At 35.4% G+C, this 24,839-nt stretch overlaps 3 protein-coding genes across 6 annotated transcripts; 1 reads left to right on the forward strand and 2 right to left on the reverse strand.

The window, feature by feature from the left end:
- Positions 1-183: 183 nt before the first annotated feature.
- On the reverse strand, positions 184-3,634 carry LOC111488150 (INO80 complex subunit B-like). Of its 3 annotated transcripts, none has more exons than XM_023135811.1 (7): positions 3,165-3,634; positions 1,972-2,674; positions 1,222-1,852; positions 1,033-1,133; positions 845-934; positions 626-753; positions 184-536 (listed from the first exon to the last, which is right to left on the reverse strand). In XM_023135811.1, exons 2-7 carry the CDS (start codon positions 2,638-2,640, stop codon positions 392-394), a joined length of 1,764 nt encoding a protein of 587 aa, XP_022991579.1. In that variant the 5' UTR covers positions 2,641-2,674; positions 3,165-3,634; the 3' UTR covers positions 184-391. The 3 variants fall into 3 exon arrangements, with proteins under 3 accessions (XP_022991579.1, XP_022991580.1, XP_022991578.1); XM_023135812.1 differs by having other exon boundaries at positions 1,222-1,849; positions 1,972-2,721; positions 3,165-3,633; XM_023135810.1 differs by having other exon boundaries at positions 1,972-2,721; positions 3,165-3,633.
- A 3,093-nt stretch (positions 3,635-6,727) lies between these two features.
- LOC111488274 (peptidyl-prolyl cis-trans isomerase CYP21-4-like) lies at positions 6,728-9,931 on the reverse strand. Its single transcript, XM_023135973.1, has 8 exons — positions 9,805-9,931; positions 9,068-9,254; positions 8,811-8,850; positions 8,518-8,568; positions 8,304-8,389; positions 7,827-7,964; positions 7,583-7,733; positions 6,728-7,281 (listed from the first exon to the last, which is right to left on the reverse strand). Exons 2-8 carry the CDS (start codon positions 9,217-9,219, stop codon positions 7,195-7,197), a joined length of 705 nt encoding a protein of 234 aa, XP_022991741.1. The 5' UTR covers positions 9,220-9,254; positions 9,805-9,931; the 3' UTR covers positions 6,728-7,194.
- A 497-nt stretch (positions 9,932-10,428) lies between these two features.
- On the forward strand, positions 10,429-23,679 carry LOC111488126 (nodal modulator 1-like). 2 transcript variants are annotated; one of them, XR_002719166.1, is made up of 28 exons: positions 10,429-10,671; positions 11,005-11,070; positions 11,296-11,382; positions 11,529-11,585; positions 11,706-11,770; positions 11,875-12,044; positions 12,529-12,590; positions 12,777-12,860; positions 13,200-13,359; positions 13,662-13,777; positions 14,717-14,845; positions 16,033-16,104; positions 16,273-16,368; positions 16,454-16,531; positions 16,978-17,106; positions 17,305-17,481; positions 18,193-18,396; positions 18,485-18,598; positions 18,697-18,944; positions 19,527-19,569; positions 19,657-19,905; positions 20,406-20,636; positions 21,496-21,587; positions 22,146-22,374; positions 22,485-22,841; positions 23,005-23,078; positions 23,151-23,338; positions 23,416-23,679. XR_002719166.1 is itself a non-coding variant. In XM_023135779.1 (27 exons), the coding sequence occupies exons 1-27, from the start codon at positions 10,573-10,575 to the stop codon at positions 23,254-23,256; spliced, it is 3,594 nt and encodes a 1,197-aa protein (XP_022991547.1). In that variant the 5' UTR covers positions 10,429-10,572; the 3' UTR covers positions 23,257-23,679. The 2 variants fall into 2 exon arrangements, 1 of the variants encoding a protein (XP_022991547.1); XM_023135779.1 differs by having other exon boundaries at positions 23,151-23,679.
- The last annotated feature ends 1,160 nt before the right edge of the window (positions 23,680-24,839 follow it).

Consider the following 24,839-nt stretch of genomic DNA (forward strand, 5'->3'; position numbering starts at 1 on the left):
AAACTATTAGGTGGAGGGAGGCACTTTTGGCGGTGTTCTTGGCCAAACCTATTAATAAATCATCCTATTGGAGATAACGATAATCTGGAGTATGTGGCTCAAGTAGCTTCTGGAGGTACATTAGCCGACTTGATTAAACAACATAAGCAAGCAATTGCCTGAGGAAGATATTCCAAGGAAAGATTGAGAAAATGTTGTGTATGCACATATAAATGGGGTAGCATTATAACGAATGGGCGGCGGACCTGGAACAGATCCAAAAACATTTCTTCCATCAACGTCTCTGCAGATATACATCTATCTACTCTAGCTTCGTTTAAATGTGCAGAGAATCAACGTAACGAAATGCAAACAGAAACAAAAGGCTAGAGATTCATGGTATCAAAATCTTCTAGCACGTAGTAGTTTCTGTCAACTGCTCTTGAATTGCTTTGTAACACACGAGACTGCAAAGAGGAAGCTTCGACTTCGAATCTCGATACTTGTACGGATTTAAACACGATGGACCCGCACAGTTTTCCCGCTGTGGTGGATATCTGAAAGCATACATTGTACAAAGATTTTCACACCATTAACAGTTTACTGTGTATGGGGCAAGTCGAGAGGCAGTGAAGAAGATAAATACCTGCACGGTCGAGACTCAAATATGCTTGGAAGTCCCATATCATTCGGGAAGGTCACCACGGTACCAGAAGGACCCATCACCCATCTGATGGTGTTTGACAAAAGCTTCTCGGCATTTGCAGCCTTCTCCTGTGAAGAGTTGAGGGAACAAAAATCGAACTTATGGTCTTGTACTATTCATAGCACTAACACAGAATTAGAAGTTATAAGATTACGATACCTGAGCTAATTCTTCCTGGCGCTTCTTCATTTTATCTTCTCGCTTCTTTCGGCTTGAATCTTGACCGAGTATCTTTCTGATCGCCTCAGCCTACAGGATTTATTTAAAACAGGCTTAGTTCCAATCAGGAATAGTGTATAAGAATATGAATGAATCATAGTGCAAACAATATCGTGAAGAGAACAAACCTCGGATTCCCGAGCAGCCTTCTCAACTTGCATTCGTCGTCTTTGTGCAGCTTCCGCCTTCTTAAGTTGTTGTTCCACATCGGTGAGTTTCTCTTTTTGCTCTAAGAACAAACAAAATGTAAACAATTAGAAATAGTAACAATAAATTTTTGTGATTAATGCAGTGTCAATTTGGATAAAGTTGCTTACTTCGGGGTGGAGCAGGCGGTAAACCATTTGGGAATTCGATTAAACTAGCACCTCGAGCGGACGTTGCATCTTTGCTAGACTGAAGAGCTCTTTGACGTGTCGTAAGAGTCATTTCTCTCTTACCGTCCATCAATGTATCGATTGATTCCTTCCTCTGCTTCTTATGATTGGCTTCAACATCACCATCAGAAGCTGATTCTTCTTCCTCATAATCCTTGTCTTCCGACGCCATATCAGATCTAGCCTTCTTCCCCTCTTTGTCGTGCTTCGATACACCATAATTCTCTACGCTAGAAATGCTGGAGAGCTTTCGCTGCTTCTTGATCGGTTCATCACCATCATCACGGTATCCTGCATAAGCCTTCGAAGTTTTAAGCTTCTCCAAATACCGTATCTCATCATCTTCGTCGTCATCGAAATCCCCATTAAGAACACGCTTCTTTGAGGCTCTTTTACTCTTTCGAACCGACTCTGCTCCATGCTTCCCAGCAGAATTCCTCCCAGCCATCTTCCCTGTCAATGACTCCTCCTTTTCTAGGCCAAAGCCACCTCGTGAGAAGTCTCTCCATGGAACTCCATGCAGTCCGCCCCGTCTTTCTGAAGGCGAATGATTTCCCGTAAAGTTTTCCTGCTTTTTGAAACACATTGGAGGAAAAAAAAATATCAGTTACGAGTGTTACTAACTTATTTGGTTATAACGTGCACGATAGCACTAACATAAACTTCCATATGACTAACGTTCGAATGTACCTGAAAGTTAAGCTTGTGCTGCTGCCTATGACCATCCGAAGGTTGAGAACCCTTCGAAGAACTGCCTTTCGACGTGCCATTGGGAGGGGAATTGGCTCGAATAGTACGGGTGACCCCACCAACCCTAAGTTTAACCTTCTTAACCTTGCTATCATTTCCTAATCCTTCAGCATAAAGTCCTTTCTGTCCAGAACTCGAACTTTCACCACCATACCTTCCACCATATGGGTCGATGCTACTCGACTCCGATTCAATACCATCTGATGCCTTGCTCGTGCTTCTCCAATTAGCAGGAGCAAGGACACCTTCGCTGCTGCGTTTGTTATCGTTAGCACTTTGTCCCGGTTCACTACGGTAATATGAATTATAACTTCCATCTTTTATGCTTCTTTTGAGAAAATGTTCGTTTTCAGCCCCATTAACAGATGAGCCTCTGGATACACATTGATTGAGACTTAATTCTTTTCTCCTAGAACTACCATCACCACCACCATTCTCATCACTGGAGAACTTGACTGCATCATCAGAAGGTGGCGTTGAAGATGACGGTGAAGGATCTAAACCTTCAGCTAGTTGCTGTGACTCGAGTCGAGGGCGACGGGAAGTTCGACTCCTTTTCCTCCTCATAGTAGAGCTTCCATAAATCCCCGATGTCCGAAACTCTTCCATGACTAATTGGCAGTAAGACCACACAACACTAAGCCTACAAAAACCGAATCACAATAATAATAGCAGACTATTTCAGCAAACCTGAAAAGAACCAAAACAGTGAACCATTCAGTAACAATAACCAGCACAAGAACTTCCAATTGACTAACTTCAAACATGAACAATCCACAACCATTCCTAAAGAACAATCAGAAAAACAAATAGATAAAAGGAAAACACAAAACCAATCCAAACAGAATGTAATCCGCAATCAATTGCAGCCTCAACAAGAACAAATCAAAAGGATCTCGATTAATGTATTCATAACACCTCCAAATCAAAAGCCAAAAACACAACCTCCATACAAATTTCTCATTAAAAAAATCCACAAACATGCATCGTTACACACGAAGAAACAAAACCAACAACAACCCACCAAGCCAAACCTAAAAACAGGGCAAAAATCAACAAACCCAGATGCTAAAACCCAAAAACGAAAAGAAAAACAAAAACCCAATGAACATTTAAAGGAGATCACCCATTACCTGGCGAAGAACGAGCAACACCACCGTCCACCACCAAGAAATCGCCCGACCCACGAACCCACCAGGGAAAAGAGAGAGACCCAGATGGAAAAACGCAAAGAAGAACAAAAGAAAGGGAAAAATTAAACAAGAGAACGATGGATTGAAGAAGAGGAAGGAGAAGAGGAGAAGAAAAAGGAAATTTAGGGTTAGAAGAGAAGAGAAGAGGAATTGGGGAAAATAATGGGAATGAGAGAGAAAGAAGAGGGAGTGGTGGTGGTGATGGTAAAGGAGAGGACTAATAATCTCCCTCTCGTTCACCATTTTTTTGGCTAATTCCACTCCACCCCCTCTCAAACCCTCTCCCCAAAATCCCACGCTGTGATTTTTTTTTCGGGGTTCCCTCTCTTTGTCAAATGCGGTCACCGACTCACTGAGCCAACTCGGAGAGACCCATCTTTCTCTCTTTCTCTTTCTCTTTCTCTTCGCCCCCTTCTCTCCATTCCTCTCTACTCACGCTGCAAGTATGTGCGCATTTTATTATCCTGCGCCCATTCAGCGCATTTTAGTGTCAATGGAACGCCCTTATTCATTACGCGTGTGGTCTGGATTCGTCCATATAATGACTTAAATGCCCCCTTCATTCTTAGAATACTACGGAAATGCCACTTGAAAATTTCAGCTTTTTGTAAATGAGCCGCTTTTGGCGGGTTCCAAGAATCGGTCGGGTCGTTTATTAGAGGTTTCTACGTAAATTCGTTGAATTGCCTTTTTTTGGTCATTCTATTATTATTTTAACTTTAAATTTAATTGTCTTTCTCATTTAAAAAAAAAAATATATTTTTTAAACTTTAATTTATATTATTTTAAAACTTTTTAATTTTATATTTACATATTCACTCCCATTAAATTTATATGATATTATAAATTAAACATTAGTTTGTCTATCTGAGTTTAATTTAATAGATAAAATACTGATAGTTCAAGAACATCTTGCTAATATGCTACACATATATCATTTATTTGAATAGACGTATAGAGAGTATGATGTACTTTGACACTTATCTTTCACAAAAATGCTATAGCAAGTAGGTTGATAAAACCGAGCGAGAGTTCGAGCTATTAATTTCATAGGGGCTATAAATTTTCTTAAAGAATATTACATCACAAATATAATCTCATAATAGAAATCGAGATGATTCGATTGACGCGTTTTAAATGACACCTACAAATTCATAATCTTTGATGAATCATTTACTCATGAGTTAGGGATTAAGCGGAAAGTGACCGGTTAAAATAAGCAATGTTGTGGCAGCTCAAGCTCATCAAACCTTATCATCAAAGGATTGTTGGGTGATGTTTTTGGACACTGGGTTGCGTTCATCTTCCTGGAAGCTTCTCTTCTTCTTATAGCATTAGGAACATGTCTCCGAGCAATCCATCCAACATTATAATGAATATCTATTTCTTTTAGATAGTTTTGAAACGTTTATAAGTAGTCCAAATGAATGAGGGATGGTTAAGATGGGTATCATTAAATGGTTGATAGGTGGAATAGAATGATCATTGGATTTCATTTTAATCTAATTATCTGAACCTCACAAATATTTTGATCAAGAGATTCCTGGAGATTGTTACAATATCATGGAACAAGAGTCATATGTTCCACCCATGGTGTCATCCAACAGCAGAACAGACGTGTTGAGCTAAGTGACAGAATTACCTAACAATGATAGTCATCACTGTTTGGCTCCATTAATAGAGTGTGAGATCCTATAAGAGCGTGTAAATCTCTCTCTAACAAAGCACATTTTAAAAATCGTGAGGCTGACAGCGACGCATCACATGCCAAAACAAACAATATATGTTAGCAGTGGGCTTTGAGCTGTTACAAATGGTATAAGAGCCGTACACACGGTGTGCCTGTAAGGATGTTGGGCCTCTAAGGGGAGTGGATTGTGAGATCTCATCAGTTGGAGAGAATAATGAAACATTTCTTATAAGGGTGTGGAAACCTCTCCCTAACAAACGTGTTTTAAAATCGTGAGACCGACAACGATACGTAACGAGTCAAAATGAATAATATCTATTAGTGGTGGGCATGGATTGTCAAAATGGTTGTTGAAATTCATGAACATGGAAGTCAATAATTCATACCCCACCTTGGCAAGACGATCCACAAGTAATTCAATCGAATTTACAATACAAGTTCCCATGAGCCATTGACAAGTCATCTAGGTCAAACCTTGCTTAACACAAGTAAAAAAAAAAGTCCAAACAAATGAAAATTAACTGATTTCAAAATAAGTCTTAATTTATATTTGAAACTCTCAAGAAATTTCCCTGAAATTTTTACTAGAGATTAATTTCTTTGAAACCTTTACTAGAGATCGAGGGTAATTATATGTCGTAATTACCAACCATAATGACGACTGTTTTCCCACTAGTTATAGGTGATATCAAAATTCAATGAAGTGTTGAACACAACTATTTTATGAGAAACACTCGGGGGAACTCTTGCTCACAGATTCCGTGAGATGCAATAGATGCATAGAATACTATGGATGAGGAGAGTGAGCCTCTCTCCTATGTCTAGGAGTAGAGAAGAGAGCACCTTCAACTGACAAAGTATGTCTTTCTTTTACTGCTTGGCTAAGACATGTTAAACAAAACCTTCTTCAAAAATCTCTCTAAAGGTGGATAATGGGATGGTCTGATGCTTTGACTTTTTCTTTTTCCAATGTGACTAAACACAGAACCTTTGAAGATAATGAGACGGTCTACTGCTTTTACTTTTTCTTTTTCCAATGTGATGAAAGAAAGCAAAAAAACTCAACTTCTTGCACGTCCCAATAAGCGGGTAACTAAGGTCTACTCGTCTTAGAAAACCTCACTTTTTCAGCAAAGACCCGAACTGATTCAATCAATTGAAATCAATGTAAGGCCCACCAGGAAGGAATGAGGGGGGCAAGGAGGGATGTAATTGGAATTTGTTGAAATATAAGGAGCTACATTGGAATTTTCGTAACAATAGTTACTAAATTGAAAAGAAAAAAAGAAAAAAAAAAACCTTCCCATTGGGTTAAAGCATATAAATATTTAGCCCATTAAACTTTGAAATAATTATGTTTCATGTATTATTTTTTTTCATTACCTAAGGTTTTTATATCTATTATTCGCATGACCTAACATTAAACAAGATGAAAATTTTGTTAATTTTGTCTGAATTTAATTTAAAGGTACTAAACAATTCATTTTTTTATTTAACTAACCCGAACATAACTTTACTAATTATATCGAAGTCGAGTCTATCCAACCTGCCTACTCACCTAGGGCAAGGAACTTGGGTGGGCCAACCTCATTATTATTATCAACAATATTTTCTACAACTGTGATGTCTCACATTAGTTGAAGAGAATATCTACTAGCGGTGGATCTGGGTCGTTACAACAACTATCCCATGATGAGTTGATATACTTTGATGATACAAACTTTGAAAGCCAAAGATTCAAACTTAATGAGCATCAGACAGCTTAAACTCTTCGAAAGTTCCATCTAAACTAACTAAAACATCTTGGATCAAATAATCTCAATGATCTGAAAGGCTACTATAATTTTGAAGTTCATATACAATGGTGGTCATCATTCATAACAGATTCCAATAATGAACATATGAAAGTTTTTATCTATCAATTACCCACAAAAGAGAAGTGAAAAGAATCTCCCTAATTGATGAGTTCTGATGGCCACTCAAAAATCCAAGAACCTGCTGTATAACATTTCAAAGTTTATGAAACAGGTGAAGTAACTAAATCAAGTCACCAAATAAAGCATATCACACAAAAGAAAAAGGAATTTGACAAGCTCTTCCCTCTCCCAGCCCAGCCACCAGAGGCTAACACTGTGGTAACGTGGACGAACACGCTTGAATGAATATTCCAAGCCATATCTCTATCTGAAAAATTACCCCTACAATAACCGATATGTCAGTTAGGAGAAGAGGAAACAATTACTTGAAAGGTAGAAGCCCAAGATGCCAAATGCTCTTCCTTCATATTTTCATTCTCAAGGTTATATCGTTTATTTTGATTGTAGATTTGGGTCGATAATGCTCATCCGTGTCCACCTCTTCAATCTCCTGAGGAATACAATGTTTCACAGACATCAATATAATGACGATGTTCAACCAATGATCTTGCAGGAATAATTACTACATCTAGTACAACAACCAAATGAAATGAAACAGAAAACAACTTAATTAGGTGTATCGATTCCTAAAAAACTGTAAGAAGATGTCAGGTAAAGAATATATTCTAGCAGAAGAAGTTCAGTCAGGTCTGAAATTTGAATTTGAAATTTCTCACTCACTAAACTCAATTAGAAGTGAACATGTTAGAAAGTACTTCACAACGTAAAACAGAAACCGAAGTTATTCTCACCTGTACAACGTGTTCTCCCTTAATTACTCGCCCAAAGATAATCAGCTTTTCGCTAAGATCTGGAATTGGCGCAGTTGTAATGAAAATCTCGAATCCCTTGTTCTTGGGATTCCCCCTTGGGGTCCCAACTAAAAAGGCGTCATGTTTTAAACTGATTGTGCATAGAAAGTACAACTATCAGGTACAAATGAAATTGAAAAACTGTAACATATCAAACGTTAATGATGAATTGTGAGGCACCAACCTTGCATCAGGCTGACTATGATGCTTTCCTCCCAGAATCCAATCTTCTGCGACTCCAAGATCTTGGCTATTTCCCACTTGAATTGAATAGTGTTTTATCACATGGTGAAACAGCATTCCACTAAAACGATTCTTTTGACTGAAAGTCCAATGTTTCAAAGGAGAACGTTTAATTCCATGGGAAATTGTAATACTATTTAAAAGAATAATTAAAAGAAAGAAAGAAAAACCATGAGAAACTATTAAATTAGAGTTTCAGACAAGCCATGGGAAATTATTAAATTAGAGTTTCAGGCTAACATTATGCCAGGAAAAAGTAAATGCACAATGAACCCCTTTTGGAACTTCATTTTTTGAAGGTGGTGTCAAACGGCAGCATTCAATTTGACATGTTTTCCTCAAGTCACTATTAAATCAAAATGAAATGAAGACCCACCACAGTATGTAAAATTATATGTTTCATACTTATAATGCTCACCATAAATAAATAAACTCATCAACGACTTCAGGGGCACTTTCTTTGTAAAGTTCCACAACGATTGTGCCCTTTGAAGTACTGAAAACCTAAGAACAGTGAGAAAATATGACGATTATTATAAATTCACATGTTCATACTGAAGTAGAAGATAAAATTTTGTTTTAGAAAACATCTAAAGATATATAAGGCAGATGGGGGATAAGGGTAAACCTACAGCATATCCAGGTAGATCTGGTTTTTTTGCATACAAATGTAAAGCTTCGGTCTGTAAAACAAGTAATGATCAGACTCAAAAAGTAGAGATAAATCATGAAATAATACCAAGCTCTTAAAATGCAATGAAAAATTTGCGTTATGAAGATAAACTTGCACCGAGATGTGCAAAATTATATTAAGGATTATTAGGGAGAATATTATAAAATGAAAAAGTGAATTGAATCTGCTAACAAATATACTTAGAAATCATCAACTTCATTCTAAAATAAGATTCAAAATTGACCTACGTACCTCAGAACCTGAAAACCCATTCTCTGATTGAAGTTTTGACCTGAATTGGGACGAAGAAAAGTTTAGCCAGTAGTTGATATTTCAAAACAGCTCCAAATTCCATACAAACAGACCAAACAATTATCATACAGAAATATTGAATTATATTCTGAGTCTAAACCAAGATTGAACAATTTAATCAGTAAGGTATAAGTATTGAAATTCTCATCAATTTCATGAGAATACGAAGTCGGGAAAATGACCGCTCTAATACTAACCTGTAAGACCAATGTCTGTATGTGGTATGAAGGAGAAACACGAACAAAGCAACAATCAAGCTGCATGTCAGAATTGTTGTAAGACTAATCCGGGAGGGTCCTTTCTTCTTTTTGCTTTGTTGAAGCAAAGTTTGCGGCTTAATCCTTGCCATAAATTCGCTTCAGTTTCAAGCTAGAGAGAGTTCCACTGCAGGAATCCATAAAGAAGAATATGAGTCCTTAGAACTTCATAGTTTATACAAGTCATTCCAAATCCAAATTTACAGAATCAGAAAATTGTTCCACTTTACAAAATTCTTACAACTCCAAAGCTGGAAATCCATGCAGCGCCGTAGCGAGCATATGAAGGTAGGTGGCGTTTAAAACACATGATTCACTAGTGTATGGAAAAAGTAAATCAAGAAACTCATCAAATAATTACTAAAAAAGGCAAATCTCTCGTCTAAACACCATCAATTCTGAACTATCTAACAATAATCAACTGAAATCTACAAACAAGCTCTAAACCACGATCCACCGACCAACCCACAAGAGTGCAAGCGAAAACCAGTCCATGACCTCGCATGATACTTAATCGAATCAAATAGATCAAAGTTAAATGATCCAGTTATCTAAACTAATCCCCAGATAATGAAAATTTTCAAGCAAACCAGATGCCGAATGATTCAACAAACTTATGGAATAACTTCGATGAAGAAGCGTTGTGGATTTCAGGAGGGAAGAATTACAATAAGTACCTGAAATGTCTCAAAGCGCCGCGAATTTCTCTGCAGAGGCAATAAATCTGGCAGTTGAAAAGCCTTTTCTGAATTCAGTAGCCCTTTTGTTCGAAACAGAAAGAATCTCGAGTTCCAAGTTTTCGTATTAAATTTTTATTTTATTTTTTCTTCTCATTTTCTACTTTCTCTCTTTTTCCAGGAAAGAGACGCTGGAAAAACGACATGGGCCGGGTTTGGTTTATCCATGGACCGGCCCAATTATGATGACTCATTTCCTTAAGATTATCTATTAAACTTTTATTTTGATATATATTAGGTTTATACGGTCTATTAAATCCCAAAATTTTTAAATTATATTCAATTTATTTTTAATATATTATTCAATATTTTTTAAAATTTATAAGCCTAGCCAATACAAAATATTAAAAAATTAATTTCATATTACACATAAATTTAATTATCATTTAATAAATTTATTCATTTAAAAAAATTAATTAAATTGAGAGCGTTTAATTTATATAAAATTAAAAGTTTAAACTTATTAATATATATATATATATATATTTATTATTTTATTTTTTAATTGAATTCTTGAATTTAAGGATTGCAGAAATTAAATTGTATTCTATGGCCATAGCTGAAATATCATAAACCTCAGTGGTGACTCGCCGGAAGGCCTGTAGTCGCTGTAGTAAGGCCAGTTCTTCCATTCTCCTCTTTCTATGCTAGTAACCAGATCTACTCTTCCCGGTCTGATAGTAGCGTGAAGTTCCAATCGTTCGTAAAATGGTGCTCGAAGCAGCTGCACTTTGCTTTGCAATCTTAATCTATTCAATTTCAGTGGCTTCCGCCGATTCAATCCACGGCTGTGGTGGATTCGTCGAGGTAAATGGACTTGCTTATCCGAGTCGTTAAATATGACTAATCGGAGAATGCGCGGGAGTTTCATTTGGAGCTTGGAGTTTGGAGTTTGGACTGAGATATTAACCGTTAGATGATGTAGGCTTCGAGTGAGAATGATAGAGCATGAGCTGCGAAGCATCTTAGAAATATTAAGCTTGCTTGTTTTTGTAGCACCTGATCTGAATTTTAGTTGACATGCTCAGGATTTGAAATGTTGACTGGACCTCGTGAACTGCGAGATTTAGATTTATGGAAGCGGGAGTTTTGTTTTCGTTCTTCTTTGTCGCTACTTAATTTAGATCTTTCATGTTGCAGGCAAGTTCGTCCTTAATCAAGTCCAGGAAGCCGAATGACGGAAAGTTTGATTATTCTCATATTACGGTATGTATCATTTTTTGTGCCTCTTTTGTTACTATTTCAGCTCGACAACCGTTTTTGGTCAAAAGTTTATGATATATGATTCCTTGAACTTGGAATTTTCAATCGAGTCCAGGAAGCTGAATGATAGGAAATTGAATATACTAAACTTTAGTTTCTACATTCGAATATCTGCTGAGGCAACATTGTAACTAATACTCGAGTCATATTTTATTCATTATATTGCAGGTTGAGCTTCGAACGGTGGATGGATTGGTTAAGGACAGAACTCAATGTGCTCCTAATGGCTACTACTTCATTCCAGTGTATGACAAGGTAATTTTAACGTAGATATTCGCAGAATACATTTCTCACGACAGACTGAATGGGGAACTCCACTCTTTCTTTGGTCTACGAGTGCTAGCCATATTACTTTTGGAGGATATTGTTTTATTTTTCATATTGATCACCTCAATTTACAGGGTTCCTTCGTAATTACGATAAATGGACCAGAAGGGTGGTCTTGGGACCCAGATAAGGTTAATCACCTGCCACTTTTTTATAACATTACTATCAAGCATTTCAAATTTTCTTGGATACATGGCTCAGTTGTAAATATTGACTTTCCTTAATTTTCTCCATGGACAAAATTTTCTTAGGTTCCTGTTCTTGTTGATGACACTGGCTGCAACGGGAATGAGGATATAAATTTTCGTTTCACAGGGTTTGTTTGTTTATTTTTTGTCGAGTTTTTCCAAATATCTTTTTATTCCTCAAAGCATATAATTGTGTATAATAAAATCTACCGTTGAACATCTTTTATTGCAGGTTTACATTATCTGGTAGAGTTACGGGGGCTGTCGGGGGAGAGAGCTGTTCAAATATGAATGGTGGTCCAGCAAATGTAAACGTTGAACTTTTGTCTCCTAATGGTGATGTTGTAACTTCGGCATTGACTTCACATGAAGGGAATTATCTTTTCTCAAATATTATACCAGGTTTGAAGATTTTTTTTTAAAAAAATTTAATTAGCTTAAAGTTTGTCCTATTACATGTTCTCCAAATGCTAGTTGAGTTTTCAAATTACCGTTTAGACCTTTTTCCAACTTGTAGTGAAAAAAGAATTGGAATTGACTATACTGGGTAATAGGGTTAACATATGACCCGTTAATTGCAGTGTAAAGTGTTATAAGATGCTACTAAACTCTTATCCATTTTGAAAGGCTGCTTTTTTCTTTTATTTATTTATTTTCTTTTAAAGAAAAAAAAAAAAAAAAGACTTCACGAGACTTTTTTAATTTTTTAATTTTTTAGAAGGCTAATTGCCTTTGGCAGATCTGTTCAATCATCTATATGTAGTACCTGTATTTTGTTGGTCCCTCAGATTGTGATTTCCCCCTTTAGACCACATTCCTTAGAAAACGAGTGTCCAAATTTTTGATGCATTAGATTTACGTTTTACATGTACACTCAATGGTGCAGGGAGATATAACTTACACGCTTCACACCCCGACTTAAAAGTTGAAGTTAGAGGTTCCACAGAGGTGTGGTGCTTTTCATCCCTTGACTCCTAAATCATTTTTAGTTTTAAGGTTACCATGCCCCTCTATTGGTGATTTTAATTTCTACTGAGTCACACCTCTAGTGTCCTATTCCACAGCAAGTTTTAATATGATTATTGACAGGATTGGGATTTATGGATCATTTATAACGAGGGATCTTATATGCAGGTTCAATTGGGCTTTGGAAACAGTATTGCCAATGAATTCTTTTATGTCGCAGGTTATGATGTCCGTGGATTTGTTGTTGCTCAGGTAAACAGTCCTTTGGGAACAATACTCACAGTTATTCCTCCATTATTTTTTTCTGAACATTCTACTCTCTTCTATTATTTTATTTTCATTTGGTTGATATTGTTGTGACCAGAACACATTTTAATCATAACCTCAAAGTGTTGCGTTTTGAGAAAAAAATGCAGAAGCCTTCTTTTCTTTTTGTTGTTGTTGAGATAATTGAACTAGCAAATCCATTAACGAACCCTATCTTATAAGATGAGTTTTTTTGTTTTCAGCTTTTGGATTTCCACTTCAAGCAAGCTTTCTTTTCACCATCTTTTATGTGTAGACAGTAAGTTTGTGTGTTTGTTTTGGTAGGGAAACCCAATTTTGGGAGTTCATTTTTATTTATTCTCAGACGATGTTAAAGAGGTTGATTGTCCACAAGGTCCTGGTAATTCTCCTGGACAAAGAAAAGCTCTATGTCATGCGGTATCTGATGCTGATGGGATGTTTAGATTCCAAGCGATACCTTGCGGTAATTATCTATTTATTGGTTGTCAACCATTCTAATTATCAAAGTTCTTCTTTGGAGTTGAATTAGGGTTGCTTGTTTCTCTGGACTATTATTCCAGTGGCTAATTGTAGGAGACTTAGTTTATATTTTTGCTTTAAACCTTTTCTTTTGGATGTCATTGACATTTAAAATTTTCCCTCTGAGTTTTAGTTCTAATTTTTTTTCTGAACTAAAAAGAAATTTTCTTTGTCTGAATTACAACAAATATCAGCAGCTGTAGCATCTTTCACGTGCCTAATCTTAATTGGTTAATTTTCCTACAGGCCGTTATGAGCTTTTGCCGTACTATAAGGGTGAAAATACTATTTTTGATGTTTCACCTAGCATCATCTCTGTGAATGTTGAGCACCAACACATTACAATTTCTCAAAAATTTCAGGTACCGAATGTTATTTCCACCATGTACTGTCAGCAGTTTATTGAACTTGAATTAGAGGATTGCATAAGTATACGATCTAGCATGATCCCTACGTGCTATCGAAGTTTCTTGTCATGGTGCTTCTTCACTTTTTTTTTTTTCTTAATAATTTGAAAAATGAAAAAAACTTCAAAGCAGGTGAAACTAAGGCCAAATCAATTAGTTTGGTCTTCTGAATTTCCTCGTGCCTATATTCTCTTTTTCTCTGTCTCCAATATAACAGCGAATTTACATTTCATCAATGAAAAGTTTCATTTCTTGTTAATAAGAAACAAGTCAGTCTACATATAATTTTGTTTCCATTCTGACCGATACCCATAATTGAGTTGGGTTTTAGCCTTTTATGTAGTTTATCCAAGTTTACTTATATACGGAGTATGGAGCTTCTTTTTTGTTGGTTTGTTTGTTTCTAAGTCTTTCGGACAAAGTTGTTGGAAAAGTTCTTGCTTCTTTAAATGTCTATTTATTTTCGTGGCTAATCTCTTTTTGGTAGTATTTGATATTTGTATTTTTTTTTTCTTTTTCACCCCCTTTGGGAGTTTGTATCCCTCGAACATTTATTCCTTTTCATTATATCAATGAGAAGTTGTCTCTTGTTAAAAAAAAAAAAAACTGCCACTTTTAGTTATTATTCTGATGATAGTGAAGAAACATTGTTGATGTAAAAAAGAAAATAAAAGACGAGAAAATTTTCATTGGGTTAAGCTTCATCAAGCAAGTAGAAGAGAAAAGCGTAATAGGGTTAAGATTCACCAAAATGTCATCATCTTAATCTTGTACCTTCTTTAGGCATGAATTGAATAAGTTGGAAGTTACCATGTATAAGTGTAATTTAATGAGTGTTTATTTACTTTGACTTAAAAAAAATCGAAGTTTTCTGATTCTTGCTGGTTTGCTTAGGTTACTGGATTTTCTGTTGGCGGCCGTGTTGTTGATGCGAATGACTCAGGAGTTGAAGGTGTCAAAATTATAGTGGATGGTCATGAAAGAGCAGTCACTGACAAGAAAGGGTTCTACAAGCTTGATCAGGTATAATATATTGTTTCATGTCTCACTGATTAATAAAGAAAAAAAAAAAAAAACAAATTGTACTACTCAAGAGTTTAGTTCTTGTTTTGTGCACACTGGAATTGCTATGATAGCTATTCGAATAAATGGTCAGTGGTAAAGCAATCTTATCTGTTCATGAAGTTTTTATGTAATTTCTTTTATTTTAGTTAAATATCATCTGGTTGTAGTTAGAACTCAGAACACTTTTTATTTAATTTAATTAATTAATTAATTATTATTATTATTTATAAGAAACTTACAAGGAAGTATATTCAAGCCATCCAAACATGTCTAGTACAGGAAACCCCCTCTCAGAGAAAAAATATCACATAAATGCTTTCCAATTTATAATAATTATGGAAATATTGTGTTTATAAAAGATGTTGTGGTTTGAACTCCATCAAGAGGCTAAATTCTGTATACTATAAACAAAAGTGGCCTTGTTCCTTTCTGTTAAGTCTTTTTCCTCTCCTATCCACTCATGGGGGTGACACACCTGTGTATATACATCAAGTGACAGTTATAAGAATGATTTTGTAATTTCATGCTATCGATGAAATTCTCATACTTCATTTCTCTTTCAAAAAGCAAACACAAAAGTTATAAGAATGATGAGGAAACACCAATATCCAATGACATTCAGGGATAGAAGTACCCATTGTGCAGGGACAATCATTTTGGTCCCAATAAGGTTGTGATCATTCTTGACCCACAAACATCTGAACACTAGATTGATATTAGCCTCTGCAGAAAATTTTCTTTATTATTAAAAATATCTGAAGGCCTTCGAACTCTTCAGCAGATTAATCTTTTGGCTACTCTAAAAATTGGTGCCGATTTCTTTTAACAGTTTTTAATAATCTTATGAAGCCTTTGCTAGCTCAGGATACCTTCAGCATTAATACCCTGTCAGCTATTTTATTCAAATGGTTTTTTTACGCCTTATCCATCAAATTTGAAGCCAAACATCTGCTAGCTCCCCTGGCATAATTTGAAGTTGAAATGCCTGAAAGATAGTTGTAAATTCTTGTTAGAGTTGAACAGTAGTTTATTTTAGGTTACTCTTTAGCATGTGTTTGTATGATTAAATTTGTTTTTCTATTAATGTATTATATATAATTTTGATGATTGTGATCATTATTTTAATAATTATTTTAATGTTTTAGGTTACTTCTAACCATTATACGATTGAAGCTAGAAAGGAGCATTTCAAATTCAACAAACTGAACAACTATTTGGTAGGGTATCAATTAAAAGATATATTCATGCCTGTTCTCTTAAGCTTCAGTAATATATATTACTCTTGCTGCGACACTAAAGTCTATGTAGGAATTAGTAGTCTTCAATTCAATACGAAGGTGTTATTTTCTTGTCCTTTCTTATTCCTTCTTTATTTGCATATTCAGGTACTGCCAAACATGATTTCTGTTGCTGATATTAAAGCAACTTTTTATGATGTCTGTGGTGTTGTTCAGACTATTGGAGATGGTTACAAGTCCAAGGCAATATTTATATCCCTTAATCTCTCTTTGTAAATGTACTTTGCATGTCAAATGATTTGTTTCCATATTATGGTCTGACCTTTAGGTAGCATTGACTCATGGACCAGAAAATGTTGAACCTCAAGTCAAACAAACTGATGAAAGTGGCAACTTTTGTTTTGAGGTATGTTTCTCCGAAGTAGTGGCAATACTTTTTACGTTCCTCCTATTAGCCAAAGTTGGATGGAGATTTTTATTTATTTATTTATTAGTTTTTTGGAACAAGAAATTGAGTTTTCATTGAGAAAAATGAAATAATATAAAAGGGCATAGACAAGAAGCGAAAGAGAGTACCACAGGAAAATCCTCAGGGGAGTTAGGGGTCCAAAGCCTAGAGATTAACAAATGTGGCGAAGAGGATTTGAAGTTTTTGTGGTGTTTGATTCCTTATTAGGTGAATGGAAGATTAATAAATATCCGTATGCTAACTATATGGTCCAAGTTATAGTTAACACTTTGCTTTGTATTTTGATATTTTGGCAATTCTGCAAGTTATTTTTGTTATTGAGATCCTTTTACCTTCTAGTCATCTATCTAGCCATGTCTCTTATTGTGTTATGCATCTTTCAGGTCCCACCTGGTGAATATCGCCTATCTGCTATGGCAATTTCTCCAGAAAGTGCTCCTGGTCTACTGTTCTCGCCATCTTATGTTGATGTTACAGTCAAAAGCCCCTTATTGAATGTTGCTTTTTCACAGGTAATATTCTGAATTTCTGTGGAGCTTTAGTCTTATGATACTCTAGCTGCTTGTAAACTATTCATGAAGCCATGAATAATATTAAAAAGGATATTCTCATCTTCCTGCTTTCAGACTATTTGTTGGTTTCTTCCCATGATAAGGTTTTCTTTATCTGCTTCTGTTGATTTATTTTATTTCTTACAATTGGTTATCAAGGCAGTAGTCAATATACTCGTTTCTGTAACATGCAAAGAGAGATGTGGTTCATCAGTATCTATTACCCTTCAGAGATTGGCTCGTAATCTTATTAGTGAGAAGAAGACTATCAGTTTGCCAGAAAAAAGTAACGAGTTTCAATTTCAAGGTGTCATCCCTGGTAAATACAGGATAGAGGTATAGCTATCTTACCTTGCCGTTTATATTTTTTCTTTGGCTACTTCTTAGTTTGTGCCTATTTGATATGGTCATAGAAAATTACAGAACTTGGCTGTAGATGGAATTTGTGCATAGTTTTCCCATGCCCTGCCCTTTTTATTTTGAATTTCATCTGAGTTGTAGCGTTGTTGTTGGTATGGGTGCTGGAAATGGTTTATGTCATTTGGATCATCCCATCATTTTACTTATTAATATAATGTTTCTTTTCCATGTATTCTTTTTTTAAAATTTTATGTGATTATTAACACTTTCTGTCTCATCATATGTTTTGCTTGGGCATCCTTTCAAGGGAAAAAAGGGATTCTTTGGTGCAATCTTATTAGAGTTTTATTTTGAACCATTTGAGGTAGAGCAAACTTTCTTAAATATTTTGAACTCATATTTTGTGAAAAGGAGAGATCCTTTAATCGTTTTCTTCAATCTCTGGTTTTTCTGGTATAAAAATTACCCTTTCTTAAATATTTGACTGTCTCTTATCTCACATCCCATTGGACACTTTCTTTTTGTAATTCCGATGTCATAGGAAATCTGCCTTCTTTTTGTAATTTCATCACATAGTTGAAATTATAGTCATTTTTCTCTCTAAATAAGCTTTTTTTTAAGCTCCATATCCTTTGGTATTTGAATTTTGAACATAGATAAACATGCTGAGCAATTATCTTTTAATAGACCTCACACTCTTCCACTCAAGGCGTGCTTGGTAACGATGATTGGTGCTGGGAGCAAAACTCAATTGAAGTCGATGTTGGTATTGAGAATGTACATGGAATTGAATTTATTCAAAAAGGTTACTGGGTTAACGTTATATCTACTCATGATGTGGATGCCTATCTTTCTCAAATGAATGGATCACCTATGAACTTGAAAATCAAGGTTAGTTCTTCTTCAAGTTTCGAGATTTTGTTTTACTTTCTATGGGTGTACCAGGCACGACACTGTAATTGGTTCCTGTGTTATGCAGAAAGGTTCTCAGCACATATGTGTGGAGTCTCCTGGAGTGCACGAAGTTCAGTTTTCCAACTCTTGTATCTTCTTTGGGAGCTCATCCACTAAAATAGATACATTAAACCTAGAGGTATTGTACTGTTACAAATTTGTGTTTGATGATTATACTTATGTATATTATTTATGTGAGATCAATTTTTCCTCTTCTTTTTGTCAAATATTTGACAGCCCATCTATTTGAGAGGAGAAAAATATCTACTGAAGGGGCAAATTAATGTTGATTCAGTCTCACTTGGTGCATATGAATTACCTGAGAGTATTCTGTTGAACATTGTGGGTGCTGGAGGCAGTGTGATTGATAATACTGAAGCCAAACTTACCTCCGATGTCAAGGATCAACTGAATTCTGCCTTGTACGAGTACTCTGTTTGGGCTAGCTTTGGAGAGGAAATTACCTTTGTTCCTGTGGATACCAGGTCTGCATACTTTGAATACTATCTAGGTGCCACTTTTTGATGAACTAAACTTGATTGTTTGATATTTAAGGATAGAGAGTCTTATCCCTCTGATTGAAACTTACCTGTATTTTTTCACTTGCATCCTGAACACCCATTCTTACATTTTAGTGACACAAATACAGTAATGGAGGATTACTTTCTTTCTATTAGGTTCTTGGGAGTGATGTGGGATGTTCTTATTATTTAGCTTCGACTTTGTCCTTTCTTGGATATGTCTCTCTGTGTGTGCGCGTGCAATCCCTTAGCTTGGGATTTGTCCTCTCTTTTATATTTAGTTGACGGCCTTTGCTTTGTGTGCATATCATTTTAGCTGATGTTGAATGAAGAATTTGTTGGAGGTTTGAGTGAAATGAACTTCCTATGTCTTGCACCCCCCCTGCCTCTCCNCCCCCCCCCCCCCCCCCCCCCAAAAAAAAAAGAGACAATGTTCGGGTGCCATTAAAGAAGAATTTGAACCTTCGCTTATCTGATCACTTTTAAGTTAAATACTTTGAGCTATTACTGCACTGCAATGTTTTTGACTCAGAACTATGGTTGTAGGAATCAGGAGAAGAAGATCTTATTTTATCCTAGACAACACCATGTGAGCTAGTTTTTCTTTTTCTTTTCAAGTATAAGAGGTATTAAATGATCATTACTGTAAGCTTAATGTCCAATATGTCTTCATCAGGTCTTGGTGAAAAATGATGGATGTCAAGATTCTATCCCTACATTTTTTGGTAGGTTGGGTTTATACATTGAAGGATCAGTTTCTCCTCCTCTTTCTGGGGTTCATATCAGGATTATTGCTGCTGGAGACAGTTCCACTGCTTCCCTCAAGAATGGGGAGTTGGTATTTCAAACTGCCACTGATGTTGAAGGCTCGTTTGTTGGGGGACCTTTATATGATGACATAACTTACAGAGTTGAGGCTATGAAGGTCCGTAATATTTATTTTGACAGTCATTTTGCATTCTCTGTTAATCGCCTAACGTAGTCAAGAATTTATAATTTCTGCTTTCATTTGTTAGTGCTCTTGGAGAACTCCCATTCTAGGTTGCACCATTCTCTCTGCTGATTACCATGACTAGCAGTTACTCAACTTTATACTGATTTCACTCTTACCACACATATAATAATAAAACAAATTTACTCAGATTGCACACATATGATAAATTGATCAGTGAGCCACCATGTAGTTCATTACCTCCGAGACTTGAACTGGACTATTCTAACCGCATGATGAGCACTCTTTGATTTACTTTCTTATCTCTCAATGCCATTCCTCATCAATAAGAGAGATTTTAAACCTTATCATCTCTTCTTCAATGAGCAAGATCGTAAATCCATACATCTTTATTTTTTTGTGCTCAGGCAGAATATCTGTTTCTCATCTTTGCCAACTGTTTTCCCCATTTTTGCTAACATCTCAATTTGCAGTCTGGCTTTCATTTGGAGCATGTTGGACCTTATTCATTTTCATGTCAGAAGCTTGGTCAAATTTCTGTGAAAATTCATGCTAGAGATAATAGTGAAGAACCTATTCCTTCAGTTCTATTATCTCTGAGTGGTGACAATGGCTATAGAAATAACTCAGTGTCTAATGCTGGTGGAGTTTTCCTCTACAATGATCTTTTCCCTGGAACTTTCTATTTGCGTCCACTACTGAAGGTACTTGAAAATTTTATTTAAAACGTTCTGTTTTGTTTCGTCCTTGGTCGTCTGTAGTAGCATATACAATAGTTGGGGCCATATTGGTGGTATGAGGATTTAACATGAATTATTTTGATACTTATTTTGAAATTCCTTCGGCCCCTTTTGGATGTTAAACGTTTCATTGTTGATAATTTGTGCTCGTTCAAAAGAATCCATCATATTTGCTTCAATTTGGTTATTTGGAAATTTCTGGGAAAGAGCCTACCTTTCACATTTGATTCTTCGTCTTTTAGATGGTCTAGTTTGTTGTTACTTCTTTTTCCTATTGGAGGACATCTCATCCTCCGTCTTGTAATGTCTAAAACATGATTGTCAGTTAAAAAAAAAAAAAAAAAAGGATTTTTCTTCCATAACGTTTTAATTTGAACTTCTTAATCTCAGGAGTTATTTACTTTTATCTTGATGAAAAGATATTACAATCGATAGAGAGGAAAAGATTTAGCGTTGGCTCTTGAAAAAACGAAGTCTGAAGTATCCTTGAAATTGTCAAAACAAGATTAACTTAATATCAGAAAACTCCTTTGTAACTTTAGTTACCTTATTCTATGAATGACTGGGGTTGATATTGCCTTTTGTCGAGGATGCCTTCTTGTGGAACATAATATAAATTTGTGTTGTAAGAATACTAATAGTCTAATATAGGGGACTGGAGTATAATATTCAGTTGTAAGTCATCAAAAGTATTTAGGACGCTTTGCAACAATATTATTTATTTTTTAATTTTTGATGAGAAACTGAAGGTTGTAATCATAAAGTGTTTTGAAACTATTGTTGTAATTTATACTCGAATTTGATAATTTACTCTGTTTTGTAGGAGTATGCCTTCTCACCTGCAGCTCAGACAATAGAACTTGGTTCTGGGGAATCCAGAGAAGTTAATTTCCAGGCTACCCGTGTGGCTTACAGGTTTCTTATTGCCTCCTCTATGTGTTTTTTTCTTTTTTCATATTTATTGTGTGTTTTTGGGAGTAGGTTTTTGGAGTGCTTTGAGAATGGCGTGTTTAAATAATTTTATTTTTCCATATTTGTAGTATTTTTCACAATTTTTAAAAACACATTTTTATGTACTCAAAATTTAAGGAGTGTGATTAATTAGTTGAATTTGTTCTAGGATATTGAAAAATACTTCCAGACACATTTTAAGAGTATATTATCTAAAAAAACTTGACGTGCTTGTCTCTAGATTCTATTTTTTTCAATATTATTACGACAATTTACATTTACGGAATGGTAGCTGATTGCGCAATTTACATAGTAGGCCACTGTTAACATTTTCCTGAATCACAATTCGGATGTCTAACATTTTCGTAGTGTCATTCCTCTTACATTAAAACCCTAGGGGAAACCCTTGAACTATTCAATCCTCTAGAAAGGAGGAAAAGCCATTTTGAAGTAAAACACGTTGAATTAAGTTAGATTTGTTGTATTGCAAGCTGCTAAAGTTGTTCCTTTAAACTTGTTCAGCGCTATAGGTGTGGTGACGCTATTATCTGGCCAACCAAAAGAAGGTGTGTCAGTTGAGGCCAGATCAGTAACAAAGGGGTATTATGAGGAAACGAAGACAGATGCATCCGGAAATTATCGTTTGAGGGGGCTGCTCCCTGAGACGACTTACACTATAAGAGTAGTTCAAAGAGAGGATCAGGGCGGTGCCAGAATTGAGCGTGCATCTCCTGGAGCAATAACTGCCAAGGTCTGATGTAGCCAATTTACATGGGAACTTCGTAAAACATATGCAAGTGTATCCATTCCTAGTGCTACTGTTTTATACATCTGAAATTTATATATTGAACAATTTCGTAGGTTGGATCAGAAGATGTCAAGGGATTGGATTTCCTGGTCTTTGAAAGCCCTGAATTTACCATTTTGAGTGGCCATGTTGAAGGAAAGAAAATTGAGGGACTAAAGTCAAGTTTGCAAGTGGAAATCAAGTCAGCGAGTGAGACTTCTAAAGTTGAGTCCGTATTCCCCCTTCCACTATCAAACTTTTTCCAGGTGAAGGGCTTACCTAAGGGTAAGTACCTTGTGAAGCTACGATCAAGTGAGCCGTTATGCACCATCAAATTTGAGTCGAGCACAATTGAAGCTGATTTGGAGGAGAATAATCAAATTAACGTGGGCCCACTGAAATACAAAATTGAAGATTATCACCACAAACTGGTTAGTGTTACTCTCTGCCAGATAGCACTTTTGTTCTAATCTTCCAGGAAACTTAGCTGAAGTTCATCTCAATTTTGTTGTACTTCCACTTGGCTAGTTTAGTAACTAAACGGCTCTCTTTCTCCCTTCCTCCTTCCCAACCTCCCCCATCCTTGTTCTGCAGGACCTGTCTCCAGCTCCGGTACTCCCGCTCGTTAGCGGAATCTTCGTGATCATCCTTTTTGCCAGCATTCCAAGGTAATACGAATACATTTTCTTCAAATCAACTATTCTGGATTATAACTCCTTTAACCCATCTTTTGTTTAAAGACTCAAAGATTTCTGTCAAGCCACGGTGGGAACATCATCATCTGGGTTCACAGTAACAACAAAGAAAGAAGTACGGAAACCAGTTTTGAGAAAAAAGACATACTGAGAAGCAAGCAACTTCCATTTGTTCAAATTTCTGATTAGCTCAATTGGCAACCAACCTAACGCAGCTAGGGGACACTTCCACGGTAGGCTTACAATTTTATTATGTATACTTAGAGGTCAATGTTTGGCATAAATTTTTTTGACTGACTGGTCGCTGTAGGAGGCAGGCTTGGTGCAATGTTTATTCTCCACCATGTCAGTATGATGATTCTTCTAGCAATTACTCAGGTTCTTAGTCAACTCATTTTCACATTTAGAACATAATGAGTGTTAGAAAGACATTATTTTTAATGATGGACCAGGCAATGTGCTTCAACTTCGGCCTTTTTGCTTCAAAATTTACAAGATTTCAAGAAGAATATCTTCAGAAATGTAGAAAAGGTACAATTTCAATATAGTTTCATTGGTTACCATTGGTTTTCTACTTTCTACTTTCTACTTTCTACTTTCGTGATGTTGATCGACATATTTTTGAATACTTTATTTCTAGTCGTACCTCGAATAATTGAAACTTATAATTGATACTTCGAGAGTATTTTAAATTTATAATTGTATCAATTATTCTGAATATTTTTACGAGCGAATGAATTTTAACCTTCTATTAGAAAACCATTAATGCTTCAATTCTTATAGGTCGGTGGATTTCATTTTTATTCTATTTTTTTTCATTTTTTTCACTCTGTTTTGAAAAAAATTAGGTAATTACATATATATGATAGGATTTTTTTTGGAGAAAAATTTTGTTTTAATAAATTTTAGTTGTTTTTAAAATTTTAAAATAAAAACCAGTAAATGGTTCTGAACTTTTGTTCCTTAAAAATGATTGTTAAGTGTAATTTGGTTGACCTAATGATTTGTCTTTTTATAATTTATCATTTCATCATTTTTTTAATTACTTTTACACTATAATCTCTGAATTATTTTCGAGGAATGTTTTATAAAAAAAAAAAACCCAAATAAAATAATTAAATAATAATGGAATAATAAGTTACCACCATAAAATTTTAAAATTTGAATTAGTTGATATCATCTTCCAAACGACACAAACAATTCATCCTTCTCACTCTACCCTAATTCATTTCATTTGATTCTTATATTCATTTTTTAGTGTAAATATAATATAAAGTCCTATTTATTTATTATCCTTAACACGATTAACATCCCTCTTTTATTTGTCGTGATTGATATCCCTATTTTAATATCCCTATTTTAATGGTCCTTTGTTATAACTTCTCACCAATTTTAAATTTTGATATAATTTTTTTTTTGTAACTAATTTTAAATAAATAATAAAAAGTAAATTAGACCTATTATGTTAGAACTAAATCATATACACTAATCTCGAGAGCCATGCCCTAAACTTAGTTGTGTCTCCAAAAGAAAAAAGTCGAGCCTCCTCGAAGGCAGTAAAAAATGACTAAGATTCCAAAGAAGTCTAGCATCAATTAAGGGGAGGCGTATTTTGTTCGATTCCAAAGAAGTCTAGCATCAATTAAGGGGAGGCGTATTTTGTTCGAGAGGAGGTGTTGGATGATGAAAGTCCCACATCGGCTAATTTAAGGAATGATCAAGGGTTTGTTGTCC

The sequence above is a fragment of the Cucurbita maxima genome, unplaced genomic scaffold, assembly GCF_002738345.1.
Source record: "Cucurbita maxima cultivar Rimu unplaced genomic scaffold, Cmax_1.0 Cma_Scf00013, whole genome shotgun sequence".
NCBI classification, from domain to species: domain Eukaryota; kingdom Viridiplantae; phylum Streptophyta; class Magnoliopsida; order Cucurbitales; family Cucurbitaceae; genus Cucurbita; species Cucurbita maxima.